Source organism: Crinia signifera, chromosome 1 (genome assembly GCF_055691185.1).
Source record: "Crinia signifera chromosome 1, ASM5569118v1, whole genome shotgun sequence".
Classification (NCBI taxonomy): Eukaryota; Metazoa; Chordata; class Amphibia; order Anura; family Myobatrachidae; genus Crinia; species Crinia signifera.
In genome coordinates this window covers 383,986,773-384,014,359 of record NC_139217.1, presented here as the reverse complement: position 1 = coordinate 384,014,359, position 27,587 = coordinate 383,986,773, and the positions used below count along the sequence as shown (strand labels likewise).

The window sequence follows — 27,587 nt, the reverse complement described above, 5'->3', positions numbered from 1 at the left end:
CCCTTTAAGACCCTGCCACACTGGAATATTTTTCTTCCTCAACATGCACAAAAATTAATAGTGTTAGATCCATCACAGTCTCCTATGCAGTCAATAGGTCAAGATCTCAGAAACGTCTTTTTAAAGCTGAGGCACTTTACAGTAAGGACTGTATTATTGATCAGTATTCTCCGGATTGTCTCGTGTGAACAGGAAAAAATGCTATTTATTTTTGTGAAGATCAGTAAGAAATTTACAATTATTCTCTTTACAATGTAAGATACAGCGCATGTAAGTTAGTGAATCTCTAAAACATTCACTCTAATATAAAGCGTCAAATTATTTCCTGACCAAATTACACCGTGATAAGATGAAATCGTATATGTTTAATACTCGCCCAATCTCTGGCCATTAAAGGAAGCTGGCTTGTCAAACATGCAGGTCTCTTGCTAAGGAGACTGCTGGGAAATATATGTAGTGGCTTTTATCCAGGAGGCAGCAGTCAGCGTGGAGCCATTTTGTAGCTCTGAATGGTGTAATTCCACCACATATAAATTCAGGGAAAGAACTATTGCCTCATAGAATCTGCATATATGAAATGAGGCTGCATAATGATTGGTGTAGGTTGATTGACTTACAATAAGAAATGACAGGCATGTATCATCATAACCTGGGTTATTGTTTTAGGTATTGATAAATAGAAGACTGTATGTTTTAACATACACTGTTAAAATGACATTGTTTTGTGACAAAAAGGTTTATTACAATTATGGAATAATGGTTAGGGCATTTTCTGATCCCTTGACTGCCCAAAAAATGTTGGCAAATATTGTGTAAACAGATCCGTCGAGTAATATTACCAAACACAACCAAAGGGTTGAATTCAATTGTGGGAAGGGGGGACTCTATTGCCATTGATGTGATGTTTAAACGCCAGCAATGAAAGCCCGACTCAACCATCCCAATTTACCTAAAAAATACTCAAAAAACTTTTGATTTAGATTCCGCCGCAGTAAAGTTCGGCGGGTGTTGCAAGAGATTGGGTGGGCAAACAAGTTACAGGCAATTGAATGCCCCCCAATTTTTTTTTTATTTTTTTCTCATTTTCATGAACATCCTTCTTTACAGTCAATAAAGTGAAAAACACCCCCCCCCTCCCCCCAAAAAAACAAACCAAGACAGTTACAAGCATTTCCTCTACTTTCATGTGATCATTTTTATGGGATTTAACTTTTGTAACTTTCCATTTCCACCCATCAAAATCACTGCAAAATAAATGACTATAGCATCTTTCATTTCTAGAAACTTGCATTCACGTCACAGCTATAGTCTCACTACCTTTCTTGCAATGTCCCTGGAGAAGTAGCTGTATGGGGTGAATTTCATTTGGCATTTGTCCTTGGTTTTATAATTAGTAATCTCTATATCCCCAGACTACAGAGAAAGAGAGAAAAAAAAGAAAGAGGCAATAATATAAATGTTATGCTTAAAATTAGGAAACTCTTAAAGACATTTAGGACATTGGGGTTAACCAAGCAATTGTCATGCAAAAAAATAAAATAAACACCAGATCCTATTAAGGATGTACTAGCCTACATAAAGCAGAGAGAGTCATCATATCTCATTCCTATGATTTTCCGTATAAGAGTATTGGTTGTGGCAGCTACATAGAACCAGCTGTACACTTCATGAAGCAAGAGACGGAAGTTATTTTCAGATTGGGCAAGGTTCCAAAAATATGTGATTTTTGATACAGCTCCAGTTTTCCTTATTACTCTACATTGAAAGGTAGGAAAATAATCTATATGGGTCTAATTTGATAATTATATTATTACATATTCCACCAACAGCAAAGTCCTAAAAAATAATTATTTTATATATTTATTTATTATTTTTATAATTTGAAGGATAAAGCTCAACAAAAAAAGAAAACCTAAACCTCTAACAGTAGTAAAGGGTAACTGGATGATAGGTTGACAGTGTCTATGTCGACAGTCAAGGTTGACTAACTCTAAAACTTTTTTTTTGCATGCATGCATTGTGGGCACATATGATGAAGCAGCCAAAATAACTTAAAAAAAACCACCATGTGTCCGTAATTGTCAGGTCAACCTTTTGTACCTGTTGCCCCAGATGGCACCAGTATAATATAACAATGTACTCCTAGTCAATGTATATTAGTCTGAAGCTCACCTGCTCAGGGCTATGGGACTGACCTGGTCTATCCAGAGTTTGCCAACAATGATATTGTGCACAGTGGAGGTGACTTTCTTCCACACATAATGGTTGCCGCTGGAAGGAAACTCCAGGTGGATGTCCCCTAGGAGACACACAGTTTTAGCAGAGTAATGTACAGCAGTCGGCATTATTCCTTTCTACTTATTTAGAAAATAATCTAGCATAGATTTGCCATGACAATCCTGTTTATCTTGTTATAAAAACACAGTAATGAGAAACGTAGAAAAATAGGTCAGATGAGATGTATCAGAGGGACATGAATACACTAGGGGAGTGCACTCATAAACAGCAGCAGTATACATTCAGTGTAGAATCACCGACATAAGGTTATGTACACTGGGGAATCATGACTGTGCAGAGTAACCAAATGGATCAGTGAAAACATGCACATACACGTGAATGTGCCACTAAGATGATGTACCAGACAACCCGATTTCCATGCTTTATAACCTGTACTCTTAGAGTGAATGATGATCCACATATACACAGATGGTTTGCTAACTCTACCTAATACCAGAAGACTGCGTGTAGTGATCATTTTTGATCTCATATATGAACAAAATTGAACGTTAAGATCTTACGGAGATGTATTCATGTATGGATTCCTCCTCTGTATGATAAGGGCTTAAGACTATCCTATGTAATAATGGCATAACACCTCTATCGTGCACCAATGGCCACACACATACCCCTCCCCCCACACACCTCAGCATAAAACAGAGCCCCCTGTCCCGTCAACTGCATCATTTTTTACGGGCTGGTGACTAGTCATGCATAAAATAACATTAAAACATCACCATGTACAGTCAATGGCTACTTAAAATGTTCTCACAACACAACACAAATTGTGGCTTAAAATACATCATATAACGAGACTTGAGCTGAAAGGTGCACCATACTTAGACCCAGATGAACGAAGCTTCAAGAAGTGATAAAGTGGAGAGTGATAAACAACGAGCCAATCAGCTCCTAATGGTCATGTTACAGTCTGGGGTTGAAAAATAACAGGTAGGAGCTGATTGGCTCGTTGTTTATCACTCTCAATTTTATCACTTTTTGAAGCTTAATACATCTGGCCCTTAATGTCTTTCCAATTGCAATATTGAATTGGGATATTTCTCTCTGCTCATAGATCACAGTATCCAACTTACCTAATGGCATAATAGAGAGATATTTGCCCCTAAATTTACTGGCAATGGTGATTTCCTGCCACAGATTCCACCCGTTCCTGGAGTAGACATGATGGGCAGCAGCTGGTGGGTGGTGACTGACCTGACAGAGAAATACAGGGAATTACACCATATGAAGCACAAATGATTCAAAATGTGCACACATACATTTTGACTAATTCATCGAAAGACATTGATGAACAATTCCCCTTGAACCTAGTGTCCTGGATGAAAGATGTTGACGAAAGACGAACCACATAGTTACAGTCTATAGGCTTTTTTTTTTATTATTATTTTTATTGGGTTTTCGTTTATCATAGATTCATGTATACTGTATATTCAGTATATATTCAGCAAAGTGTCTGACATATAAACCTCGAACAATTATATCAGTGGGCAACATACCCGTCCCAACAGCCAATGTATCAATTATACTGTTCTTAAACAAGAGTACATTATAGTATATAAAGAGACTCGTAGATGTAGAGAGACTTGAATATTAAACATAACATTTCATATATTCTTATTTTTTTAATCCTTTTTTATTGTTTTTCATACCTTTGTATACAGTATTCGTATATTCTTATTAATTAAACTGAACATCATCTAGAAAGGGGAACATATAAGCACAAAGACAAAACAAGACAGACATGTAGGGAATAAAGGGAAGGGAAAAGTGGGGTGGGGGGAGGGAGATAATAACCAGTGAGGCCCAGATGAACATCATATTAGTTAAGAATCAATGCTTTAGATAGCAGTTGTTTCATAAGGAACCATTCGGTGTGTCGAAATATCTTAAAAATATGAGTCTGAACGTCACGGTTAAGGTTGTCAATGTATATTCCCCATTTTTTTATAAAATGAGATAACCCCCTTTTCTGGATAAGCGGAAGCAGAAGCCGTTTTTCTATCATAGTATCAGATTTGCAACAATTTACTCTGGACTTCTGCTATAGACTGCGCTGTGGAGGATAACCAGTGTGATAAAAAAGGGATTTTTGTAAGAACTTACCGTTCGAATCCCTTTCTCTGATATGGTCCTGGTGACACAGCTCAACACTGGGATGTAGGAGGGTCCGAAGGAGCCAGGCACCTATCCTAAAGCTTTAGAGGGTAGGCTCCTCCCCTACTGCATCCCTGGACTCTTCAGTTCAATCTTTCAAAGCCACTGGAATACATTAACTCAGTACAAACGCCTGCACATATTATATGCACATTTTATAACAGAAACTGTTAACTTTTAACCATTTTAACATGAACATCATGAAACTTCTGGCATACTTACTGAGCGTAAGGGAGGAATCGGTGTCACCAGGACCATATCAGAGAAAGGGATTCGAACGGTAAGTTCTTACAAAAATCCCTTTTTCTCTTTCAATGGTCCTGGTGACACAGCTCAACACTGGGACGTTCCAGAGCCGGTCCTTTGGGAGGGTACGCTCAGGTCTGCAGCTCTCAGCACTGCTCGCCCGAATGATGCGTCCTCCGACGCGAACTCATGGAATCTATAGAATTTGGCAAATGTGTGAACAGATGACCAAGTGGCAGCTCTGCAAACCTGCTCAGCTGTGGCCCCATGTCGAACCGCCCAAGAGGTGGCAACTGAGCTGGTGGTATGCGCATTAATTCTGGCCGGTACAGGCCTACCCACTTTGGTGTATGCAAAAGCTATCACAGATCGCAACCACCTAGCAATAGTCTGCTTAGAAGCAGGCCAACCAATTTTGTGTACGTCATACAGTACCAATAATGTGTCAGTCTTTCTGACACTCTTCACTCTGTCCACATATATGCGTAAGGCACGCACAACATCCAAAGTCTTCAACTTGTCCCTTTTCTTGGAACCCTCTGGGGGTTGAAACACAGGTAGAACTATCTCCTGATTTAAATTGAAGGCAGAGACTACCTTCGGTAAAAATTGAGGCACTGTTCTCAGAACAGCCCTGTCATCATGAAAAATTAAGAAGGGAGATTTGCATGACAAGGCTCCCAACTCTGACACTCTTTTAGCAGATGCTACTGCTAACAAAAACACTAGTTTCCACGTGAGAAACTTAAAGTCAGCCGACCTTAAAGGTTCAAAAGGTGCCTTCTGAAGGCAATCCAAAACCAGTGACAGATCCCAAGGCGCTACTGGTTGCTTGTAAGGGGGTTTCAGTCTGGATACCCCTTGTAAAAAAGTTTGAATCTCCGGCAAAATGGCTACTCTTTTTTGGAAATAGATGGATAAGGCCGAAATCTGCACCTTCAATGATTGAAGGCTTAGGCCCGATGAAAACCCATCTTGTAAGAATTCCAACATTCTTGATAACTTGAAGTGAGATGTGTGAGCTTTTCGCCTCTCACACCATCTAATGTAAGTCTTCCAGACTCTATAATAATTTGCCGACGAAACAGCTTTCATGGCTTTTATCATAGTCTGCACTACTGCGTCAGAAAACCCTTTCCTTTTCAAAATGGCGGCTTCAATAGCCAGGCCGTCAAAATCAATCGATCGGAATCCAGGTGATTGAATGGGCCTTGTCTTAGCAGATCTGGTCTCAGAGGTAGACGCCATGAGTCCACAGACAACCTCTGAAGCCTCGAGTACCAGGACCTCAGATCTGGTCTCAGAGGTAGACGCCATGAGTCCACAGACAACCTCTGAAGCCTCGAGTACCAGGACCTCCTTGGCCAATCCGGGGCCACAAGGATCACCGTAACCTTCTGGTCCTGTATCCTCTTCCAAAGTCTCGCTAACATTGGAATTGGAGGGAATGCATAAAGAAGATCTCCCTGCCACTGAGTAGTCATGGCATCCACTGCCTCTGCTAGCGGATCTCTCATTCTGGCATAAAACCTGGGCACCTGATGGTTGAACCTGGATGCCATCAGGTCCACATCCGGAGTTCCCCACATCAAAGTGATCTGGTGAAACACCTGAGGGTGTAAGCTCCATTCTCCTTCCTTGAGCTCCTCCCTGCTCAGGAAGTCTGCTTCTATATTCTCCACTCCTGGAATGAATATAGCCGATACAGCAGGAACATTCTGTTCAGCCCATAGGAAGATTCTGGACACCTCCCACATGGCCCATCTGCTGCGTGTACCTCCCTGGTGATTCAGATACGCCACAGCTGTGGCATTGTTGGTCTGAATCCTCAAAGGGAGGTTCCGTAACCTGTCTCCCGCCAAGGAAATCACTTTCCAGACAGCTCTCAGCTCCAAGATGTTGATTGGTAACACTGATTCCTCTGCCGTCCACAGGCCCTGCAGCCTGAGATCCAGGACTACTGCCCCCCAGCCCCTGAGACTGGCGTCGGTAGTTATTACCAACCAGTCCCAGGTCTGTAATGACCGACCCCACTGAAGGGAATCTACTTCTGTCCACCATTTCAAGGAGTCTCGAGTGTCCGAAGACAGCACTATCATCTCCGCCTTCATGGTCAGAGTGTTTCCTGACCAGGCTGACAAAATGTTCCATTGGAACACTCGAGAGTGGAACCTGGCAAATTGAAGCGTCTCGAATGACGCCACCATTTTCCCCAGGAGCTTGAGGCACCTCCATACTGACAAGCTCTGAGCTCTGAGAATCTCCTGCACTAGAGTGACCAGATCCCTGGCCTTTACCTCCGGGAGAAAAACCCGATGGAGATGGGTATCCAGTATGACTCCCAAGAATTGAAGCCTCTGTGATGGTACCAACTGAGATTTTTGTAAATTTAAAATCCAGCCGTGAGCCTGCAAAAAACTGATGGCCTCTGCCAAGTGACTTTGAAGCATGGCTGCTGACCCTGCTTTGAACAGGAGATCGTCCAAATAGGGTATTACTGTGATTCCTCTGAGCCTCAGCACCGCCGCCATCACTGACATTATCTTTGTGAATACCCTTGGCACGGTCGCTAGCCCAAAGGGTAACGCCCGGAATTGTAAATGCAGGTCTCCTATAGCAAACCTCAACAGGGTCTGATGTTCCGGGTGAATGGGAACGTGCAGATATGCGTCCTGGACATCCATGGACGCCAAAAATTCTCCCTGGTCCAGACTCAGTAGTACTGAACTTAAAGACTCCATTTTGAAATGGTCTACCCATAGATGGACATTTAAGGATTTGAAGTTTAGTATTGGTCTGAAAGACCCGTCTGGTTTGGGCACCAGGAACAGCGTGGAGTAAAAGCCTTTCTTCCACTCTGCCCTGGGAACCGGAATAACCACCCCTTTTTCCAAAAGGGAATGAGCCGCTCTCATAAGAGCTGTGCGAAGGAGCGCCTGTTTCGGCACGGGTGTGGGGATGAACCTCTTCGGAGGCAACCCTCTGAAAGGGATTTTGTAACCCTGGGTAATAATCTCTAAGACCCAGGAATCCTGGTCTAGAGAAGCCCATGCGTCCCTGAAATGTGTGAGACGCCCCCCCACCTTTATCACTGTCGGGCCTATCCCCTGACAGTCATGCGGAGGGTTTGTCCTCTCCTTTGGAGGCAGGCTTCTTATGGAAGGAGCCAAACTTGGACCTTTGAGTTTTGCCCCTAGAGGCCTGAAACTTTCCCCTGAAAGACTGTCCTCGAAAGGACGCACCACCTCTAGGGGAGGGCCGAAAGGACGGCCTAAAAGCAGCGAATCTGGATGTCTGCTTTGCTGAGGGGGCCGGCAGAAATGTACTCTTGCCGCCCGTGGCTTGCTTTATAATTTCCTCTAGCTCAGAACCAAAAAGCAACTTTCCCTTGAAAGCTAACATTTCTAGGGCCTTCTTGGACTCATTGTCCGCTTCCCAGGCCTTAAGCCAGAGCACTCTCCTGGCATTAATAGAGACTGTGGACACTCTGGTCGCCATTTTAAGAGCTTCCTCCTCTGCTTCCACCGCATATTCTGCAGCAGCCTTAATCTTCTCTGCTATAAGCAAAGCACCAGGGTCAGCTTGCAGCATGGTGCATAATTCACCAGCCCACTCTATCATGGCCTTAGAGACCCAGGCTGAAGCAATAAGGGGGCGTAGGGTAAACCCCACCCCTTCAAAAATAGCCTTGAGGTTTCCCTCCAGCTTTTTATCCACAGAATCTTTAAAAGCTGCACCGCCCTGTACAGGCAATACCGTAGCTTTGGATAAACGTGCCACTGAAGCATCCACAACAGGCACCTTTTCCCAGAGTTCAGCATGAGACTCTGGCATGGGGTACAGACTAAGGAATCTCTTAGGCATCTGTAGCCTCTTATCCGGGGTTTTCCAAGCCCCTTTCAATAATTCCTGCAACCCCTCATCTGAAGGAAAAGTAACAGCCTCCTTCCGCTGTCGCTTGAAAACACCTTTAACAGGAGTCTTATCCTCCACAGACAGTTTTAAAGCCTGTTTCACAGCTACAATAAGATCCTCTATACCAGCAGCAGAGGTCTCTTCAAAATCATCACCCTGATCCCAGGGGGTGTCAGTATACGCTCCCTCCTCCTCATCTACCACAGTAGGCATAGCATAAGACCTTTTAGGGGTCCCTGCCACATCATCCATTTTGTCCAGTATTTCACTGAACCTGTTGATCCCCTTTGCAGTATCCTGCATCACCTGAATAAGCGCAGGATCTGCCTGGGTAAGAGGCAAGGAGCCAGAAGACTGCTGAGATGATGGCATAGGTCTCTGTGATTCTACCAACACATCACTCTGCCTGTCTAGAAGCTGCACCAAAGCGTTTACTGACCTGCCTAGGGCACTGGCCCACGCAGGTTCACTCTGCTCAGCCCTATGGGGTTCACTGCCCATGGGTCTCACATCAGCGCAAGTAATACATAAGCCCCCCTTGGCCATCTGCTCAGGGACAAACTTTTGTGTGCAAACATTGCACGCGCTCAGTGCACTAAGGGCTCCCTCCCCCAAAACCACAGCCTGATGCTCAGACATGATGTAAGCGATAAATGTATAACTATCAGTATACACAGTGCAAACAATGTACAAGCGTTTATACAGAGGCAATGCACCCAGTCACTTAGCTGTCTGTTGGTTTCAACTGCGGGGAAGCGATGCCCAGGAAATCCAAACACTCTGCCAGGATCAATTAGCCAGCTCAGCTCCGCTGCAAGCGTTCTGAAAGGCGCCAAAGTCAGAGTGAAGGAAGAGACCAAAAGTCCCTGCTGCTGCGGGGTCCGTGACCTTTTGGCGCCAACCACCCCCAGCCAGCCGCTCCTTAGGTAGGATTTCCTAGTTCCAGTGTCTCCCCCTCGAATGGGGACCACTTGGAACATGCCTGTCACAGCGCTGCTGTCCTCTCAATCAGGAGCTCAGCGTGTAAGCTCCGCATAAAATGGCCGCCGCCATCACGGAGCGCCTGTCCCCCATGATCCCCACCTAAACGTGGAGCCGGTTTCAGGATGCTCCGGAGCCCAGGCAGCCTCTTAAAAGAGGCTAAAAGCGCTGCACAGGGAGGCCAGACAGCGTCTCCCCTGTGCACAGTGAGCTGACAGGACGCGATTCTGTCAGCTCCTGCTGCGCTAGCAGTGTGAGGATTCACTATGAGAATCCTCACACTGTGCCTACCTAGCTAGGGTGAAAGTTAATAAAACAATAAAAATTCCCTAACTACTCTATTTCTTCGGCTGCTCCCGCAGCCCTTTAGAATAGCACCCACTCCAGTGGGCACCTAACATGAACTGAAGAGTCCAGGGATGCAGTAGGGGAGGAGCCTACCCTCTAAAGCTTTAGGATAGGTGCCTGGCTCCTTCGGACCCTCCTACATCCCAGTGTTGAGCTGTGTCACCAGGACCATTGAAAGAGAAATTATCTTTTTTGCTACTGTTATAATAATCGTTAATACAGGTATAAGCATAGATTTCCTGGTTCCCAGTTCCCATTCATTGAAGTTAACCAGTAGACAGGCCCTATATTTCAGGGAGACCTGTAAGCGGAAGGAGCGATTGATGTAGTTAATGAGTTTATTCCAATAACGTTTGATGAAACCACATTTCCAGAAACAGTGAAGATATGAGGCCGATGAAATGGGACATTTGGGGCATTGTCCCGAATTGTTGGTAGAGAAATGCGCATATCCACTGGGGATATGTAAGCCATGTCTATAGGCTTTTTTTTATAGATATCCAAATTGAGCTGCCTGCACAGTTCACGAGCAACCTTGATGAACAACTGGCGTGGATGCGCATCATTGTTCGTCGCATACACACTGAAAGATATTTTGACCAATATCGTTCGGAAGGGCCACAATGACTGAAATTGGTCAAAAAAATTGTACAGTGTGTTAAAACATGAACTAAAAGAACAGACAATTCTCTGTACAAAGTGCCACATAGCACACGTCACACATTAGTTTGTGTTTGTGTTGTATAATTATTTAAGATGGATTGAAAAGGACACACTTCACATCTAATGACACACTTGTAACAGGGTTAAGTTGTATTAAAAGATTTGAGAGACAGAAACTATTGTGAGCATGATAATTTCATAACACTGGAAACCTCAGATGCAGCAGTAGGGTTATTCAGCGTTAGCGGAAAGTGTTTTGTTTTTGTATTTGCAGCAGTGTGAATCTCCATTCCGTGATCAGCTGTGTATGCGTTGCAGTAATCTGAATGGAAGGAAGCGTCTCTGGGTCGCTCATTTATACAATTATCTCATTTTAGGAAACTGCATTGTGCAACATTTTAAACAGAGCAAAAAATAGGAAAGCAGTGACAAATACAACGCCAAGCTATCTTTGTTTATTAGAACAATATCTGTAGCTCTCTCGGTGCTTACAATCTATTTTGAGTTTCCGCAAACACTGGGGAATAAGTGATTTGTCTACAAGACTTTACTGCTGTTTAAATATAATTCTTCTGGGAAACCAGTTCATGGAACATACTGAGAAATATCGATGTCCGCAATGATTTATAGAAACCACCTAGGAGGTGTTGATAACATGAAAATGCACAATATTGGGACAGACATCAATACGCTCTAGGAGTCTGAATGTAAGACAGCAACTTTTTAAATCTATATTTGAGGCAAAGAATAGGAAATATGTAGCAGAGTTCAGCATTTCCCGCTGACTTTTGTGAATTAACAGCCACTGCAGAACAGTGCATGCTGGGACTTACAGTTCAATAACAGCTGCGGAGGTCACAGATTTCATAACCCTGGTCTAAATAACATCCTTGCTAAGAGGTGAAATATTTCTCACTTTTGTGTAACTCCCTAGAAGCACAAACACATCTACAGTATATAGCGCTGCCTAGATTAGATGCAATAGGTTAAGATGTCACTGCAGAGACATAAAGGAAGCAGGTCCTGTGTGTTATTAGATTGTGGACAGAAGGAATGAAGGTCCTATGTGTTATTAGATTGTAGAATTAAATTGGTTTAAAAAGATACGGATTTTCACTCAGTAATCTTACTGGAAAAAATGAGTGTCTTGGCTGATAAGATTCCTAAATCGTTCAATATTGATTTAGATATGTGCGAGAAGTCCTGTCTGCAAGCTTAATGAAAGCTTACGGTAATTAGACTTATCTGAGGCTCATCTTAGCTGAGGATGGATAAGTAACATACCGTGCGGTGTCAGCGCTTATCAGCTTGTATTGATCGGGATGTTGTAGATAAACTAGCATACGTTAAATGTGCCAAATGATCTACAGACCCACACTGTATCAGGAAACATTTTGCAGACATAAATGAACAGTGAAATATTTTGTTACACTATAAACTTAAGGCCCAAACTGTTTAAAGAAAACCGGCAGAAAAACCGTCGGTACTTGTGTAGTTTCACGGCGCCACGCTACGCTACGTTGCCAGCGTAGTGTCACCGCGCAGCCCTGCGTAGTCAGCGTAGTGTCCCCATCGGTATTTTGACTGTCGGTCAATGGTTGTCGGTATTTTAACCGTCGGGATTTTGATTGTAGGTAAATTAACTGCATCCCGTGCAATTGTCACTGTTGTGAATAGAGCCCAGGACACTTGTTTCCCATGTCCAGAGGCAGCAAGATCTTATAAACATCCCTGTACCTGGTGCAATCCTGGACACCACCATGCAATTTCCCACTTGCCAAATCTTTGCTGTTTGTGAGATGATTATGTGGGGTCAAACAAGTAATGTCAATCAGTTAGTTACAGCTTTCAATTATGAAAAGACAATATTTATCAGAAAATAAAAACAATGCAAACAGAATGGCCAAACTACACCCAAGCCAGCCCCATGTCATGTATCTTGCACGAAATAGAAGCGTGGTCACTTCTGAAACACCACAACCTTAAGGTGAAAGCACCAAGGGCAATAATAATATACCACGGTCTGCCCAGCACACATGGTCATTGGGTGATCTAGGTTAGACAGATTATATAAATGGGTATTGTGGATGAACCATTACATTGCAAGTTGCATTGAGTTTAGCTGGTTTCCTATAGTAAAATAAAACACTATTATTGGGCACAATAGATATAGCAACATTTAAATCCGTTTGATAATTCTGTATCTCCCAGAGGATTATCTGGATTTCCCAAAAGGACCAAGTATTTAGTTTAGCAATAACTAAAATAGAGAGTGCAGTCAAATACAAATATTTAATACCCCTTTCACACCGCACTTGTTAAACGATGTATTTTTCCATTTTAAAACGTTCAAGGCTGCAGTGGGAAAGCACCAGAGTTCATTTACTTTAAAAAGCAGAGTCCTACACGTTTCAGAGTCGTTTTTTATGCAGTGAGAAGGGCTCTGAAATGGTATTTAGTAAAATCAAAAGACTACAGACCTGTGATAGGCTGTCCCCTGCATTCTGCCTTGAAACGTGTTCAGGGGATTAAACGGGTTGACTGATGTGAATGGTATTCAAACAGTATTTAAAACGGTAATCTACTGCAATGTGAAGGCTCAGACCCGTTTTTAAATACCGTTTCAAAATACCGGTTTAGGCGTGTGAAAGTGGTATTAATTATTCACATAAAAAAAAACCCACAAGATATTGTAAACAGTATTGTTTATAAATATATATCACATATAGATGTCATATCTCAACTAACCACTTGTATGGATAATGATGCGGGTATGCAGAATATAATACATTACCCTGGATACTAGTTATTATTTATTGCTAAACTAAATATGTGGGGTGAAAATTAATAGGATGAGAGATTTGGTAAGAAATCTCCAGTTTTTTTTAAAGCAGCAATCATTTACACTGCAAAACCAGTTTGATCTTGACATGTAAATGATTGCCGCTTTAAAAAAACCTGGAGATTTCTTACCAAATCTCTCACTTTCTGAATCTCTCATCATATTCAATTTCAGACTTGATTTCCTAGAGGTCTATTTCTGAAAAACTAAAACATTACTAGAGAAACTAGGAATTTATGTTGGAGATAGGGCTTGATGACACACTTCCCTATACATGAAAGTGCTACCACAGCCAGAGAAACCCTAAGAAATATTGCGGTGGTACTAGATTAACAGAAAAAAAAGCATAAAAAAGGGTTGTATTGTTTAAATGTAATTTTTAAAATAAATTAAATGTTTGCAAATGGTAAAATAAAACATAGCAATGTTATGTATGATGTAAGCTATAGATTAAATACATTTTTATTTATGTATGTTTTCCTTATTTTCGGGCAAGGCAGCTCATGAATGTGCTCAACTAACAGTAAGCAGTTGTTAACCACCAGGCAGCCATGTAACACTCAGTAAGTCTTTATTTAAATTAATATTTTTATTGGCTGTTACTTTCTAGGTAACATCCCAGACACTTCATGTACCGCCACTAAAGTTTACTTGTGCACAGTCTGGTTGTAAATCCCACTGCTCCTGATCGTGATTATGTTCAATCATGTAAACGGCAATGATTGTTCTAGCTGAGTTTTGCTAGCATAATCATTGCCCTTTATATTTTGAGTATAGCCACAATCAGAAAGGCCGGTTTGCTTTGTAATTAAACCCCATTGAGTGCATTTACATCATGTATGTGCCTAGAGTTGGTCAGCATTTGTATATTTTTAGTTTGATTCATTAAGCACACAGCTGTTAGCTGGCATTACTACCATTCACCATTAAAGCTCATCTGGACCTCCTTAAGCCCCCCATACACTGAGACGATATCGGACGAGTCCGCCTGATTGTGCCGTGAAATCGGACCAAATTGGCTGTGTGTGAAATGCTGTCAGGTCCGATGCGCACGGGAAGGCTGTGGTCAAACCGGCGGGACATCAGATGTCTCGCAATCAGACCCATCAGTGGCACATCACGGGTGCTTTTTAGCACTAGCGATGTGAAAGGTCTGACCCTAGGTGTGTGCCAGCGGTGAAGCACCACTGGCACACACCTTTGTGCAGCCAGCAGCGGGGTCCATGCAGCGGGGGGGCGGGCAGTGTGGTCCATGGGGTGGGCAGCTGGTAGTGGCGGGGGGTGGGCAGCTTATAGTGGCGGGCAGTGGGGTCCGTCCGAGCGGCTGGGAGTGCAGTGGCGGCTGGGAGCTTGTAGCAGCATTTTGCCGGGCGGCAGGTGGGATGCGGCTGCTGAATATTTTAAAATGACTGGCCGCCCCCCGCTGCCCACCACTACGAGCTGCCTGCCCCCCACGCCACCACCAGCTGGCCGGCCCAACTGCCCACCCCCACAGCAGCTCCTCAGGATTACATACAATAAATTCGCATGCGATTTATTACATGTAAAAATGGCACATCAAGTGCCAAATCGCATGTGAGCCTCCTGGAGGGCTCTCAAGGGCAATTTGGTCCAACGTGTCCTTCAGACAAATCGGCCCAGTGTTGTGACTCTTCTGCCTGTATTACATGCAGGTATCACAACCCCACAAAGGCATGTGAGGTATGGAAGGGCCTAAGCCTGGTTTTGCATGCTCTATATAACATAAATGCAGCTCTGGTTCTCCTCACCTGCTCACAAATTGAACGGAATCCTAAATCCTCTAACCGGTCAAGTTCATATGTTTCTCCTAATAACGGATTGAATGGTTTTGCGGTTCGATAGACTGTGGTGGAATAGGAAGACACAGAGAAAGCGGCGACAAAGCACATCTGTTCTATAGGATTCTCGCATTTTGCGGCCTTGTCCAGCAGCTCATGGTACTCCAAGTCTTCAGTAAGCCTCTGTAGCATGGAGAGTGGCTCGTTGAAATTGACCTATAATGCAAAGAAACAAATACTGTATTGTGCAAAACATATGACAAATGTTTTCAAATAAAACCATATAGTTGGATGTATTCTTCTTACTGTATGAAAGAAAACAAAAGGGCAGAACAATACCTGTAACAAGAAAGCATTCCCCTGTGTTATATTTCATTATGTGCCTATTTATCCAGCTACAGCGCACATTAATGCATTCTCACGCTCTGTACTTAGATTGGGAAGATTATGGGTCCACATGGAAATTTGCATTGTTGGAGGAAAAAGATTCAAAGTGCAGCCTATTGTCACTTTAGGACTACCAACTTCTAGAACACTCAGAATGCATTGTGTATTATTTTCTATATTTAATATTGATTAATGCATTGGGAAACCTACAATAAAACTCCAGAAAGTACTAGAAAATCTGCAAGTAAATATATGCCTTATATTAAAAAAAAAAACATGCCAGTGGGTATGAGGGGTTAGTGACAGCAATTTGTATGGACCATATTTTTGCCATTTAGATAGAAGTATTAACTTATTTCTTATTTCTCTTTTTATGTGTTATTACTTACTTGATATAGTTCATGTAAGCAAATAAATATAGCCATGACAAACTGATAGGCAGGATAGTACCTATCCATCAGTGGCGCAACTATAGAGGGTGTTGGGCATGCAGCTGGTATGGGGCCCGGCGGCTTGAGGTGCCGCAAAGGCAATCGCTCCTGCACCTGCCATACTGCTGGATACTAGAATAAGCAGCTTTGCCTCCAGCCTCCCTCCTCCCAGTGTGGCAGCATAATTAGTAATTTTAGAAGGTGCACAGGGATTGCCTTTGGCGGCACTACAAACCCTATAACAACTGCATCGCCTGCACCTTGTATAGTTAGAGGGTCCAACCGTGTCTGTACATCTATGTCTCCCCCATCCGGCCGTCTATGTCCCTCCTGTCTATCCGTCTGTTCGTTCATGACCCCATATGGTGCTCTGTCTGTCCGTCCATCCATCCATGCCCACTCCCATCTGTCTGACCAGCTATACCCCCATTTGGTGCTCTATTTGTACGGTGGTCTGTCTAGGCCCCCTCCGATCTGTCTACATGAAAACTCTCTTATTCTTGCTCTCCCTTTCTCTAACTTAGTCCTCTCTCTTTAACCCCCTGACACCCTCTTTCTCTCTCACTCCCCTCTCTCCTGCCCCTTAGGGGCAATGTAGTGACTACTGGGACCAGGGGGAAGCCCTTCAAGATTTTGCTATGTGGCCCACCATTTTATAGTTACTTCCCTGCTATTAATTATTAAGAATCACTTACAACATTGGTTGAAACATACCTTGCACATACCCTACATAAACCCTGAATAGGATTACATAGAGTACATGTTACATATCCCAGTAAAGTTTATATTAGCAATTACAGGGATAAAGACTACAAAATAAAAAATAAATAAAAAATCAGTTGTCTCTCATGATATCTCTGAAATTTGATTTACCTCAGCAAGCCCAGAAAACCAAATTGGTGTAAAATACACAATACACCACAATTATATAAAATACACAATTGGCTACAATGAGAATAAATACACAATAGAACCATGGCATTGGCATACGTATATAGATTCTAGAGATGAATTTATCTAGAGATGAATTTTGTTTGGTCTTAAGCTGGAATCATGCATACAGTCATTGTGATTAGACATAGGGTCTAATCACAATGACTGTATGCATGATTCCAGCTTAAGACCAAACAAAATTCATCTCTAGATAAATTTCCCCTTAAATAAAACACTACACTCTGGATTAGATTGTGTATATATATATATATATATATATATATATATATATATATATATATATATATATATATATATATATATATATATATATATATATATATAAAGAGAGAGAGAGAGAGAGAGAGAGAGAGAGAGAGAGAGAGAGAGAGAGATTAACTAGCGGCACTCCCTGGATTTGACAAAACACTCTCTGAGACTGAGAGTGTTTTGTGAAATCCGGGGAGTGCCACCAGTTGTTTGATATTTTTGGTCTCAGCCACTCTGCCGTCCCAGGAGGGCACCCAGATCCTTTTGTTTCCTTTTTAAAGTGGAGTGCCGGTCAAATTACCCATATTATATATATATATATACATATAGAGAGAGATAGAGATAGAGATAGAGAGAGAGAGAGAGAGAGAGAGAGAGAGAGAGAGAGAGAGAGAGAGAGATTGATTTAGCATTTGTGTTGGCACTTTAAATCTGACAAAGCTGTCAATCATATATGCCTTTGAAAACCAAAGCATAGTAAATCTATCCCTACATCTTCTTCAACAGACAGGACTAGTATCAGGTTAACTAACATATTATATATTTATTTATTCCAATGCGTTTACAATTGGAAACAACAGTGATAAAACAACAGATATAGAGGTAGGAGGGCCCTGCTCGCAAGCCTATAGGGATATAGGGATAATAGGAGGATACAGAAGGATAGAATTCCATAGGATGGCAGTCACACCAGATTAAAGAAAGCCATGGTGGGATGCAGTTAGATAGGAATGCTACTGGAGGTGATATGGGGGTTCCGGAATATGATAAGCTTGCCTGAAGAGATGAGTTTCATGGAATGTTTAAAAGTTTGGAGGCTAGAGGAGAGTCTTAGTATTCGAGAAACGGCATTCCATAGGGTGGGTGCTGCCCATGAAAGTCCTGTAATTGTGAATGGGATCTAGTAATGAGTGTGAATGAGAGACGCAGATCTTGTGCAGAGTGGAGAGGTCGGGCGGGATATATTTTGAGATAAGCTTAGAGATGTATGTTGGTATAGTCAGGTTAATGACTTTGTATGCGAGGAGAAGTATTTTATATTGAATATGGTAGAATACAGGCAACCAATGGAGGGACTGACAGCGGATCAGCAGACATGGAAAGTCTAGCCAGGAATCTCAGCCTGCATTCAAAATAAATCGTAGTGGTGAGAGTCTCTTAGGAACACCAGTAAGGAGGTTATTGCAATAATCAATGTGTGATATAACGAGTGCATATATTTGAATTTTTGCAGTGTCTTGTGTAAGAATTTTGGATATGTTTTTAGATGCATGTAACATGATTTAGAGCCTAAATGCGAGGAAAAAAGGACAGTTCAAAGTTGAGGATGACACTTAGGCAGCGAGCTTGTGTAGTAGGATTGATTGTTTTGTTCTCAACAGTGATAAAGATTCAGGTTGGCAACTGTCCTTGGCTGGTGGGAATAAATTAATTCTGTTTTGGAAATGTTGAGTTTGAGGTGGCGAGATGACATCCAAGATGAAATGTCAGAAAGGCATCAATACTGATGGTGACAATTCAGAGGAGGATAAATAGATAGATTTGATTATGATCAACATACAGATACTGAAAACCGAAAGAGTTGATTTGTTTGCAAAGAAAGGAGGTTACAATTGAGAAAAGCAGACAACCTAAGACTGAGCCTTGTGGTACTCCAACTGACAGAGGTGGTGAAGCGGAGGTAGAATCAGAGAAGCGAACACTGAAAGAGCAATTAGATAGGTAGGAAGAGAAATAAGAAAGGGATGTACTGTGACTAGGGACTTTAGTGTTTGTATGAGAAGAGAGTGGTCAACAGTGTCAAAGGCATAGAAACATAGAAAAGGAAGTAAATGTATTGCTTACAAAACAAGGCACATAGAATATGCTTTAGGATGTGCAGTGCATAGATAGGATAGACACAGTCTGTCTGTCTGTCTGGTCATGAACTGTAATCATTGACTAAGGTTCTTAGGTGAATACACAAAACTTCACTCTCTCTCTACAAACTCGTTTTGGAGCTCACACAGAGGCCACTGGAGAGTTGGGATCTCCTACCACTACAAGGCTGGTCTGTGATAACAGGAGAGATTTGACCAACCGTGATCAGTTTTTGGTAAGCACTATGTTTGAGTGATTTGTATAATTTTGGAGCAATAGAGTCTTCCAGGAAGTAGTTTCCATTTTATGTGCCAATAATGCTGTTCTTTTAAATGAGTGGACTTTTGAGGGACAATGATGCATGGTAAGCCAGTGCGCTGATAATCCCTCACACGTTTCTGTGCTTTATTAACTGTAATTTGTATGTTGTGGTTTATATGAAGATGTGATGAAATACATTTTTACAATTTTTTATTTAAAGCAATACATTGAAGACCAATTTTTATTACAGCATTGTTTTTTTTTGCTCTAATAGGCAGCGCCATTTTGCAGGCTCCCAGTTACTAGTGTCTCAGACACTGGGCCTTATTTTGGTTCATTCTTTCTGACAAAATCCTTCTTAGATGGGCAAAACCATGTGCACTGCAGGTGGGGCAGGTGTTACTTGTGCAGAGAGAATTAGATTTGGGTGGGGTTTTACTTCAAAGTGAGATCTATATTGCAGTGTAAGAATAAAGCAGTCAGTATTTTCCCTGCACAGAAACAAAATTACTCACCCAAATCTAATTCTCTCTGCACATGTTACATTTGCCCCTCCTGCAGTGCACATGGTTTTGTCCATCTAAGAAGGATTTTGTCAGAAAGAATGAACCAAAATAAGGCCCACTGTGAGGTTGTAGTTCAGAGGAGAGTTTGTTTAATCTCAAGGGTGATCACTAGCCCAATCTAATTTAATCTTCTATAATACTGCTAGTCTAATCGCAAATAAAATCTGACAAATAAGTTCATTCATGCATTATTTAATTAAAAAGCAACAATTGCAGAATTTTTTTTTTCAAGCAATATATTACACTACAGTACAATGTCCTATGATTTTTATTTTGTCTCCCAAAAAAATAACTATAATAACACAATGCACCCTGGAAGTAGCAGGGATAGCGTTGTAAGATAATGTAGGAGGCGTCTATTGCAAGCAGAGACATCCTGCTGCAGCAGTGATCCGAGCTGAATCCTGGGACACAGCTTCAAGACTACAATGAAGATCCCTGTCCTCTTCGCATCCCCTAGTCAGCGGCAACACACCTCAGTTTTCACAAATGGAGACCATCTCCACCCCCTCCCTTTCCCCAAAATGGCATTAGACTGAATCAATGACATTCGAATGCCAACCTGTGTCCTATGCCGCAGGACCAACTTGCGCATGTGTAGAATGGGTTCTGCACATGCACAAGGTACAGAAATTTGGTAATTTGTGCCATTGGAAGCTGTTACAACTGGACCTGAATGATGTGCATTGTGCCACATTTTAGTGGCCCAGTATAAATGATGTAACGTTATATTCCCCTTCAGTTATTTGTATACCACATTACAATGAGCAGGTACAGTTGTGTAACTAGATAGATTTTAGGCCACAAGGCAAATGTTTGTAGGTACCACCTATTAGTGAAAAATGTATACAACACATGTAACTGTAACAGGAAAGGTGGGCCCTCTCTGCTCTGGGTCTCGTAACAGCTGCACTATCTGCACTTATGGTAGCTACGCCAAACGAACCTTCACTAGTAATGGGCATTAAGATTACACAAATTTAACAGTAGCAACCGCACAGGTAAACTAATTATTTTGATGCCAAGGCACCATGTCTAGTGTTCTCCCCAGGAGGCTTTACCTGGCAGTTTATTTGGTACTTATATGTTAGTTGGGCGCCCACTATAGTTAGTACGCTCATACCCCCACTATCCATGTCGGCATGGAGTTGATTTTATATAGTGTGAGCCACCGAGCCCGAAGCGTGCGAGCCACCGAGCCCGAATAGTGCGAGCCACCAAGCCCGAAGCATGCCGAGCGTAGCGAGCCCTGTGGAAAACTAAATAGCTTAGTGGGCGCCCAACTAACATATAAGCAGTGGCGGATTCAGGAGGGGGGGCACCCGGGCACGTGCCCCCCTGTCATTTATTTTGTAGCTGAGGACCAGGGCTTTCCAACGAGCCCAGCCCCGTGTCTCTAGCCCCCCGGGAACCGGAGATATTGCCTGGCAAACCTGTAACGTTTTTTCCCCATAGGATAATATGGGACCTTGTGGTTGATTTCATTAAATTCCAAATCGCTGGGCCTTCAATATGATACCAGGCTGGTCCAAATCGGTCAATCGGTTCCAGAGATATTGCGTGTAAACCAATTTTTTTATTTTTGAAATGTAATTTCATGGCTGTTCATGTTCTTTGAGGGCAGATTACTCTGGAACCAAACGTTCCAGTTTCACTGGACCAAAATCATTCAAAGCCCACTCAAAAGTTCTTCAATATAATACTTGTCTCATGTAAATGGGTCAGTTGGTTCCGAAGATATAGCCGGTTAAGGGGCAGATGTATCATAGCAGCGCTTATCGCGCCGCTATGATACTTCCTGCTTCGCCTCAATAGCGAGGCGAAGCAGGAAGGGACATCGACAAGATGTATTAACATCTTGTCTGCCGAAGCGGGGGAGGGTTAACTCCCCCCTTCGGCGATGTCCCTTTCTGGAGATAGCGCATCAGTTAATGCTGATGCGCTATCTCCTGTCCCCCTGCCGGCCGCACTGGGCATGCGCGGGATCTCGCTGTTCACGCGAGATCCCCAGCGCAGCCCAGACCTAACAGCAGGGACAGCGCTGTCCCTGCTGTTTAGATAGGGCTTCGCCAGCCTGATGCTGGCGAAGCCAAAGCAGGCTTCGTGCGGAACGGTCAGCGATGCTGACCGTTCATACATTCGGCCTGCTATCATTTTGATAGCAGCGCCGATATGGACAGGGGCGCATAGCGCCCCTGTCCTTTACCGCATGTCACCTCCTTCATACATGGGGGAGAAGCGGTATCAGTGCACATAACGTGCGCTGATACCCCTTCTCCCCCATAACGACCCTTCATACATCTGCCCCTAAATGAGATAACTGGTTAAAGGGGGGAGGGGTGGTTTTCTCTCCCCCTCACACCAGAAAATGCAGGGACTAGGCTGGTGTAAAAGGGGCCAACCTGGGAATGCATTTTCTGGTGTGAAAGTGGTATTATTTCAAATAGCCGGTACCTGCAGTGCTCTGAATACAGCCAGGCTCTGCCACTATCAGTGGCTATCACTTCTGCTGTCCCCCATTTACCACGAGCATGTATTCCCCCTTGGCAATGAGCATGTAATCCCACATGGCAATGAGCATGGAGCCTCTGGCAATGAGCATGGAACCCTTGGCAATGAGCATGTAGAGAAGCAGCACTTATGTAGCATAATTTTTAATAGGCATTATGGTGTTTGGCATAACACATAATGGCGTGTAACTTAACGTGTAATGGACATTATGGTGTAAATGTTTAATGCGAGCCTTTGGTGGACAATGTCCCTGTTTATGAAGTGTATTGTGAATTCTGGCTCAATCCATGTGGCATTATGGGATTTTTGGCTCAATCCGTGTGGCATTATGTGAATTTTTTCCCAATCCGTGTTGCACCCAAACCCTTTTTTATCATGGTGCCCCCCCTGTCATTTTATCCTGGATCCGCCCCTGCATATAAGTACCGTTTATTTTATACCACTGGGCACTATACTGCTCCTGGGGTCTGATGGGCAAAATCAGAGACACACTGCACTTATATGGCTGTGTCAGGAAGAGTAACAGAGATCACAGCTCTATCCAGAGGCAGAACTCTGGGAGGCAATGGAGTCATCTGCCGCCGGGCTCCTGCTCCCAAGGGGGCACCTTTCCTAAACTGCAAGTTTAAATCAGTTAATTGAAAGCCATCAATATTGCTTCTGTGATTGAGTTCTGAAATGTATGTGTCCTCTCTACCTCTCTCTATCTCTATATTTAGATATACAGTATATAGAGATATAAATATACATTTCAGAATGGACACACATATAGATTGTATAAGGTTGTGCATGTGTGTGTGTGTGTGGGGGGGGGGGGGGGGGCAACCAATATACATGTATTGCCTCCGGGCAGCTGGGACAAACTTACGCCACTGGCTCTATCTTTTTGAAGCATAGCGCGTCTCGGCATGCATCGCTGGCCACAATTATATATGTGACCAGCTAACTTGGGGGTTGTAGGGGGGGGGGGGGGGGGAATATTTTCACCTGTGGTTTAAAAATATTTAGTTTAAAATTGATCAAATCAATAGAAGGAATTTAACATTTTTCAGTATCTGGAAATATTTCATATCCCCACCTGGCTACCTGTTAACGCCACCAGTGTTGCAAAATATCCTGGGAAGAGCACGGATATTGCGGAGTAAAATACTTTTTGAGATGAGAAAGGTTTAAAACCACACAAAACACCGAACTTTGAACCACAAATGTATATAATCCAACATATAGGCTAATCTCCTTGCAATCACTATAGCACTGGGTTTGCGGCACTCCCAGAAAAATAGTTTAAGCAAACTGAATAGGCCAATGGTTCCCAAACATTATTGAATCACATATATTGAAATACAATATTAAATAAGGTAAATGGTGCCTTTTCGGTCATCCTTAGGTTTAGTTATGTGCTGGTATACATTTATGCTTCTGATTATCCACATGTTTTATGATTGGCAGCCACTAGCACTTGTTTTTCCCATCATTTTATCCCTAAATAATTACAATTGGTCCTGGACCACCAACCCAATGCACCCCTGGAAGAGTCTTGCAGCTCCCCAGGGTGCCTGTACACACAGTTTGGGAACCACTGGTATGGGGGAGGTCCTCGCCCAATGAAAATTAGTGCCTGTGTTAATACTGATTGTCCTTATATGCCAGCGCTGCGCCGCTGCAACTTGCACCAGTCTCGTTGTTGAGTACAGTATTATGTGTGAGTGGTGGAGTGTCTGTGAGCTCATCCTCTTTGCACCTACAATACTCCCATAGTACACCCACTAAATGGGCCATGTTTCTGTGCACTACTATCAATCTCCCAGTCACCACCTGGGATGGGATGCGGTTAATTTCCCGGCGGTCGGGATCCCGGCGGTCGGAATCCCGACACTGGAATCCCGACCGCCGAAATCCCAAAACTTTCTACCTCCGTGGGTGTCCACGACACCCATAGAGGGAGAATAAAATAGCGTGCCGAGCGTAGCGAGGCACCGGGCCCGCTGCGAGCCCGCAAGGGGGAGCGATCCATGTCCCCCCCTTGTCGGGATTTCGGCGGTCGGGATTCCAGTGTCGGGATTCCGACCGCCGGGATCCCGACCGCCGGGAAATCATATCGGATCCCCTGGGATTGCCAATCCCTTTTCTGTTGCCTTTCTCTTACTGTCTCCCTATGGGCTGTCTGTGCTATAGATGGAAACAATGATCAGATCGCAGAGTTTCTCCATCATTGTCTTTGGTGTATTGGGATAGTGCCTTCCTTTCCTATTAATAAAAGTGGTATATACAGAGATCAGAATAAAAACAATGTTAGTGTTATAATGTTCTGCTGGTGTAAGATATTTACAGAAGCACACCAGCATCCAGTTAGCAAGGGTATACATACAATCCTACATATCGGAGTATAATATACAAATTTAGACTAACAGTAAATGACCATACAAAGCATTAATGCAATGCAAATGTATGGTAACAGAATAGGGTTCCAATTTTAACTTCAATATAAACATTGCTGGAAATTAATTGTCCTTTATCTCAGCAGGTATTCTGTTTACACAGATAACAATACACCCATCTACCTGCATACACTACTGTAATAACCGTGTTCACTTGTGGCCTTGTAGCCGCCTAATATTATGTGTGTCCACTCAGGTGTCGACCTTTTCCTTGTGTTGATCTTGTTGCCATGTCCACTTTGTGGGGTCAACCAAGGCACGGCCAATCTATTCACTGTCGATTTAATGAACCAAACCCATCTCATCCCCTGACAGGTGCCACTCTAACAAGATAATAAATGTCACTCACTTCCCCTGTCAGTAGATTTATTGTTATGGTTGGTGGGTGTATGTGATCATTCGGCGATTTTATTATGGAAGAAAGGTTTTGTATTCTTCCTGCATAATTCCAGATAGTGCCAGCTAAAGCTGGGTCAGCAGCCCCACCACACCAACCAAGGACACTTTTACACTGTGGGGTTTTAAATGGTGGAGTTTTATTCTGTAAAATTCCACCCATATACAGCAGCCACCAAGCCTTACTTCCACTTTGCTCTTAGCGCAATGTAACCTTGTTCAGTCTATCACTGCCTAAATTAAAATAGCTTCCAATACCATGACTTTTATCAGGACTGCCATTAGAAATTGTGGAGCCCGGGACTGACAAAATACGCAGGGCCCCTATTCTCCTTTTTTGTACCCCGGACATGCCTGGTGAGACTTCCGATATATGCAGCAGTGGCTCTTTCTGTCTGGCACGGGGCTGGAGTCCCCGCAACCCCCCCACCCCCCACACAAACCCCCTGATGGCTGCACTGACACTCATGAATATTATTTTGATACCAATCACATTTGTATGGATTTCTTTTTATGCCGACATTTCACTTTAACCCGTTAACCCAGCGAATTGCCAGATTCACTGAAAAAAAACGGCGAATCTGAGGCATTGAATACTGGCCTTAATCTTTATCTTATAAATATATAGCAAGGGCAGAGTCTTAGATTGTTCTCATCTGAGCATACGGTCATATACTGTCATTACAGAGATAGATTACTACATGACCAATTCCATATACTGGATTTCTGCTATAATCTCACAATCCTGGTCAAAACTATCCAGATGTGCATCTCACTCAATGAACCGCCTTTGATTTTCCTGTCTTCCACATCATCTTGCCATTCTGTGCTTTGACACATAGCTATCCTCAAGGGATGAGAGAGATGCAGTGAGCATCCTTCATTTCCTGAGACATGTCAGGCACCAACTGTCCTATCAGCAGCCTGGTCACATACACTGATGATCCTAAAGCAATCCCCTCTCGCTTTTACCTGGTATCAGCTGTGCAATAAACTAATCCATTCAAGCATGTTAGAACTTATGTGGCTACAGGTAAATAATGAGAAAAAGCTTATGATGCGGAGATTTAGCAACAGAAACATATTTCCACAAACCCATAAATAACAGCTGATGCTCACTTCGGCATTAACAAATATGTGGATGGGTTAAAAAAAAAATATAGATACATAAAGTACAGTCATGACCAAGCCTTAGTATCCAGATAAATCCCCTAAAATAGACCAGCACACAGAATCTTTTTTTAGTCTTCCATCTGTGAGTTCCTTGACAGTGATTTACAAGAAGGCTTTTCTCTAAAAAGGTCACAATGCGGGGTTTGCAACTTGCTAGGCTTCTCCTTAGCACAGGACGCTGGCAAAAGGATCAGGGATGTACAGTGGTAATACAGTGTTTATGCATCGGATTCGGGATCATCACCATGAAAGTGTTGTATTGCAATGAATATACACGCAGTGTGCAATGCAAAAAATTATCAACCAACTGTGCAAAAATCTACATAGCACCTACCTCATGCCTGTGTCACGGTTTTCTGGATGCTACAAACTCTAGGTTAATGCAATAAATTAAAATTAACTGGCTACTTAAGACACTTATGACTCCAATGGTCAACTCAGAAAAGCCCTACCCAGGTAGGAACAGGTGTCTATGGGCTTCCGCTGCTTAAAAGGTTTGCCAAGGTGAACATAATGGCTTCCCAATACCCAGCATCAAGGGTCAGCGTAAGTTGTTATGTCATCATCCTTCCACTATCTCTAGATGACAATAGCATAAAAATAAAGTGCTTCAATATTTATTTATTTTTCACATGGGAATTATGTTACTGTTGGGATATTAGTAGAAATGAGTAAAATAACAATGTATTTTTACTTGCGACCTTCTACTCCCTATTTAACACGGGTACACGAGTGATTAACCTATGCTTTCCCTATTCACAAGGCCGGCGCCACCACTAGGCAGCTCTAGGCATTTGCCTAGGGCGCCGGCCACTGGGGGGCGGTAATGAGCTGCCTGGAGGAGCAGCAGCAGCAGCAGGAGGAAGGGTCCCGACACCGAGGAGAGCAGGAGGAAGCAGGTGAGTGAGCCTACCCCCACCCCTGGAGCCCGCACTGACCCCCGTGGAGCTCTAACCGCCCCCACCCCCCTCCCGTATCCGCATCTCCCTCCACCCGGAGCGGGTGAGCGCCGGAGCACCGGGGATCCCCCCCGCCTGGGGCCTGTTCATGTGCAATGTTCACCTGACCTGGAACTGTCTGAGTGTGTCTGTTTTGCCACAAAGCAAAGAAGAATTACC

At 43.1% G+C, this 27,587-nt stretch overlaps 1 protein-coding gene across 6 annotated transcripts in view; it reads right to left on the bottom strand.

Moving 5' to 3' along the window:
• The window catches only part of OSBP2 (oxysterol binding protein 2), a 226,680-nt gene that overhangs the window by 8,112 nt on the left and 190,981 nt on the right, over positions 1-27,587 (bottom strand). For all 6 annotated transcript variants that reach the window (XM_083151498.1, XM_083151502.1, XM_083151503.1 and 3 more), the window contains 4 exons: positions 15,214-15,459; positions 3,369-3,489; positions 2,196-2,299; positions 1,318-1,413 (listed from right to left, as the gene is read on the bottom strand). In XM_083151498.1, coding sequence (XP_083007624.1) covers positions 1,318-1,413; positions 2,196-2,299; positions 3,369-3,489; positions 15,214-15,459 — 567 coding nt within the window. The remainder of the gene's footprint in view (positions 1-1,317; positions 1,414-2,195; positions 2,300-3,368; positions 3,490-15,213; positions 15,460-27,587) is intronic.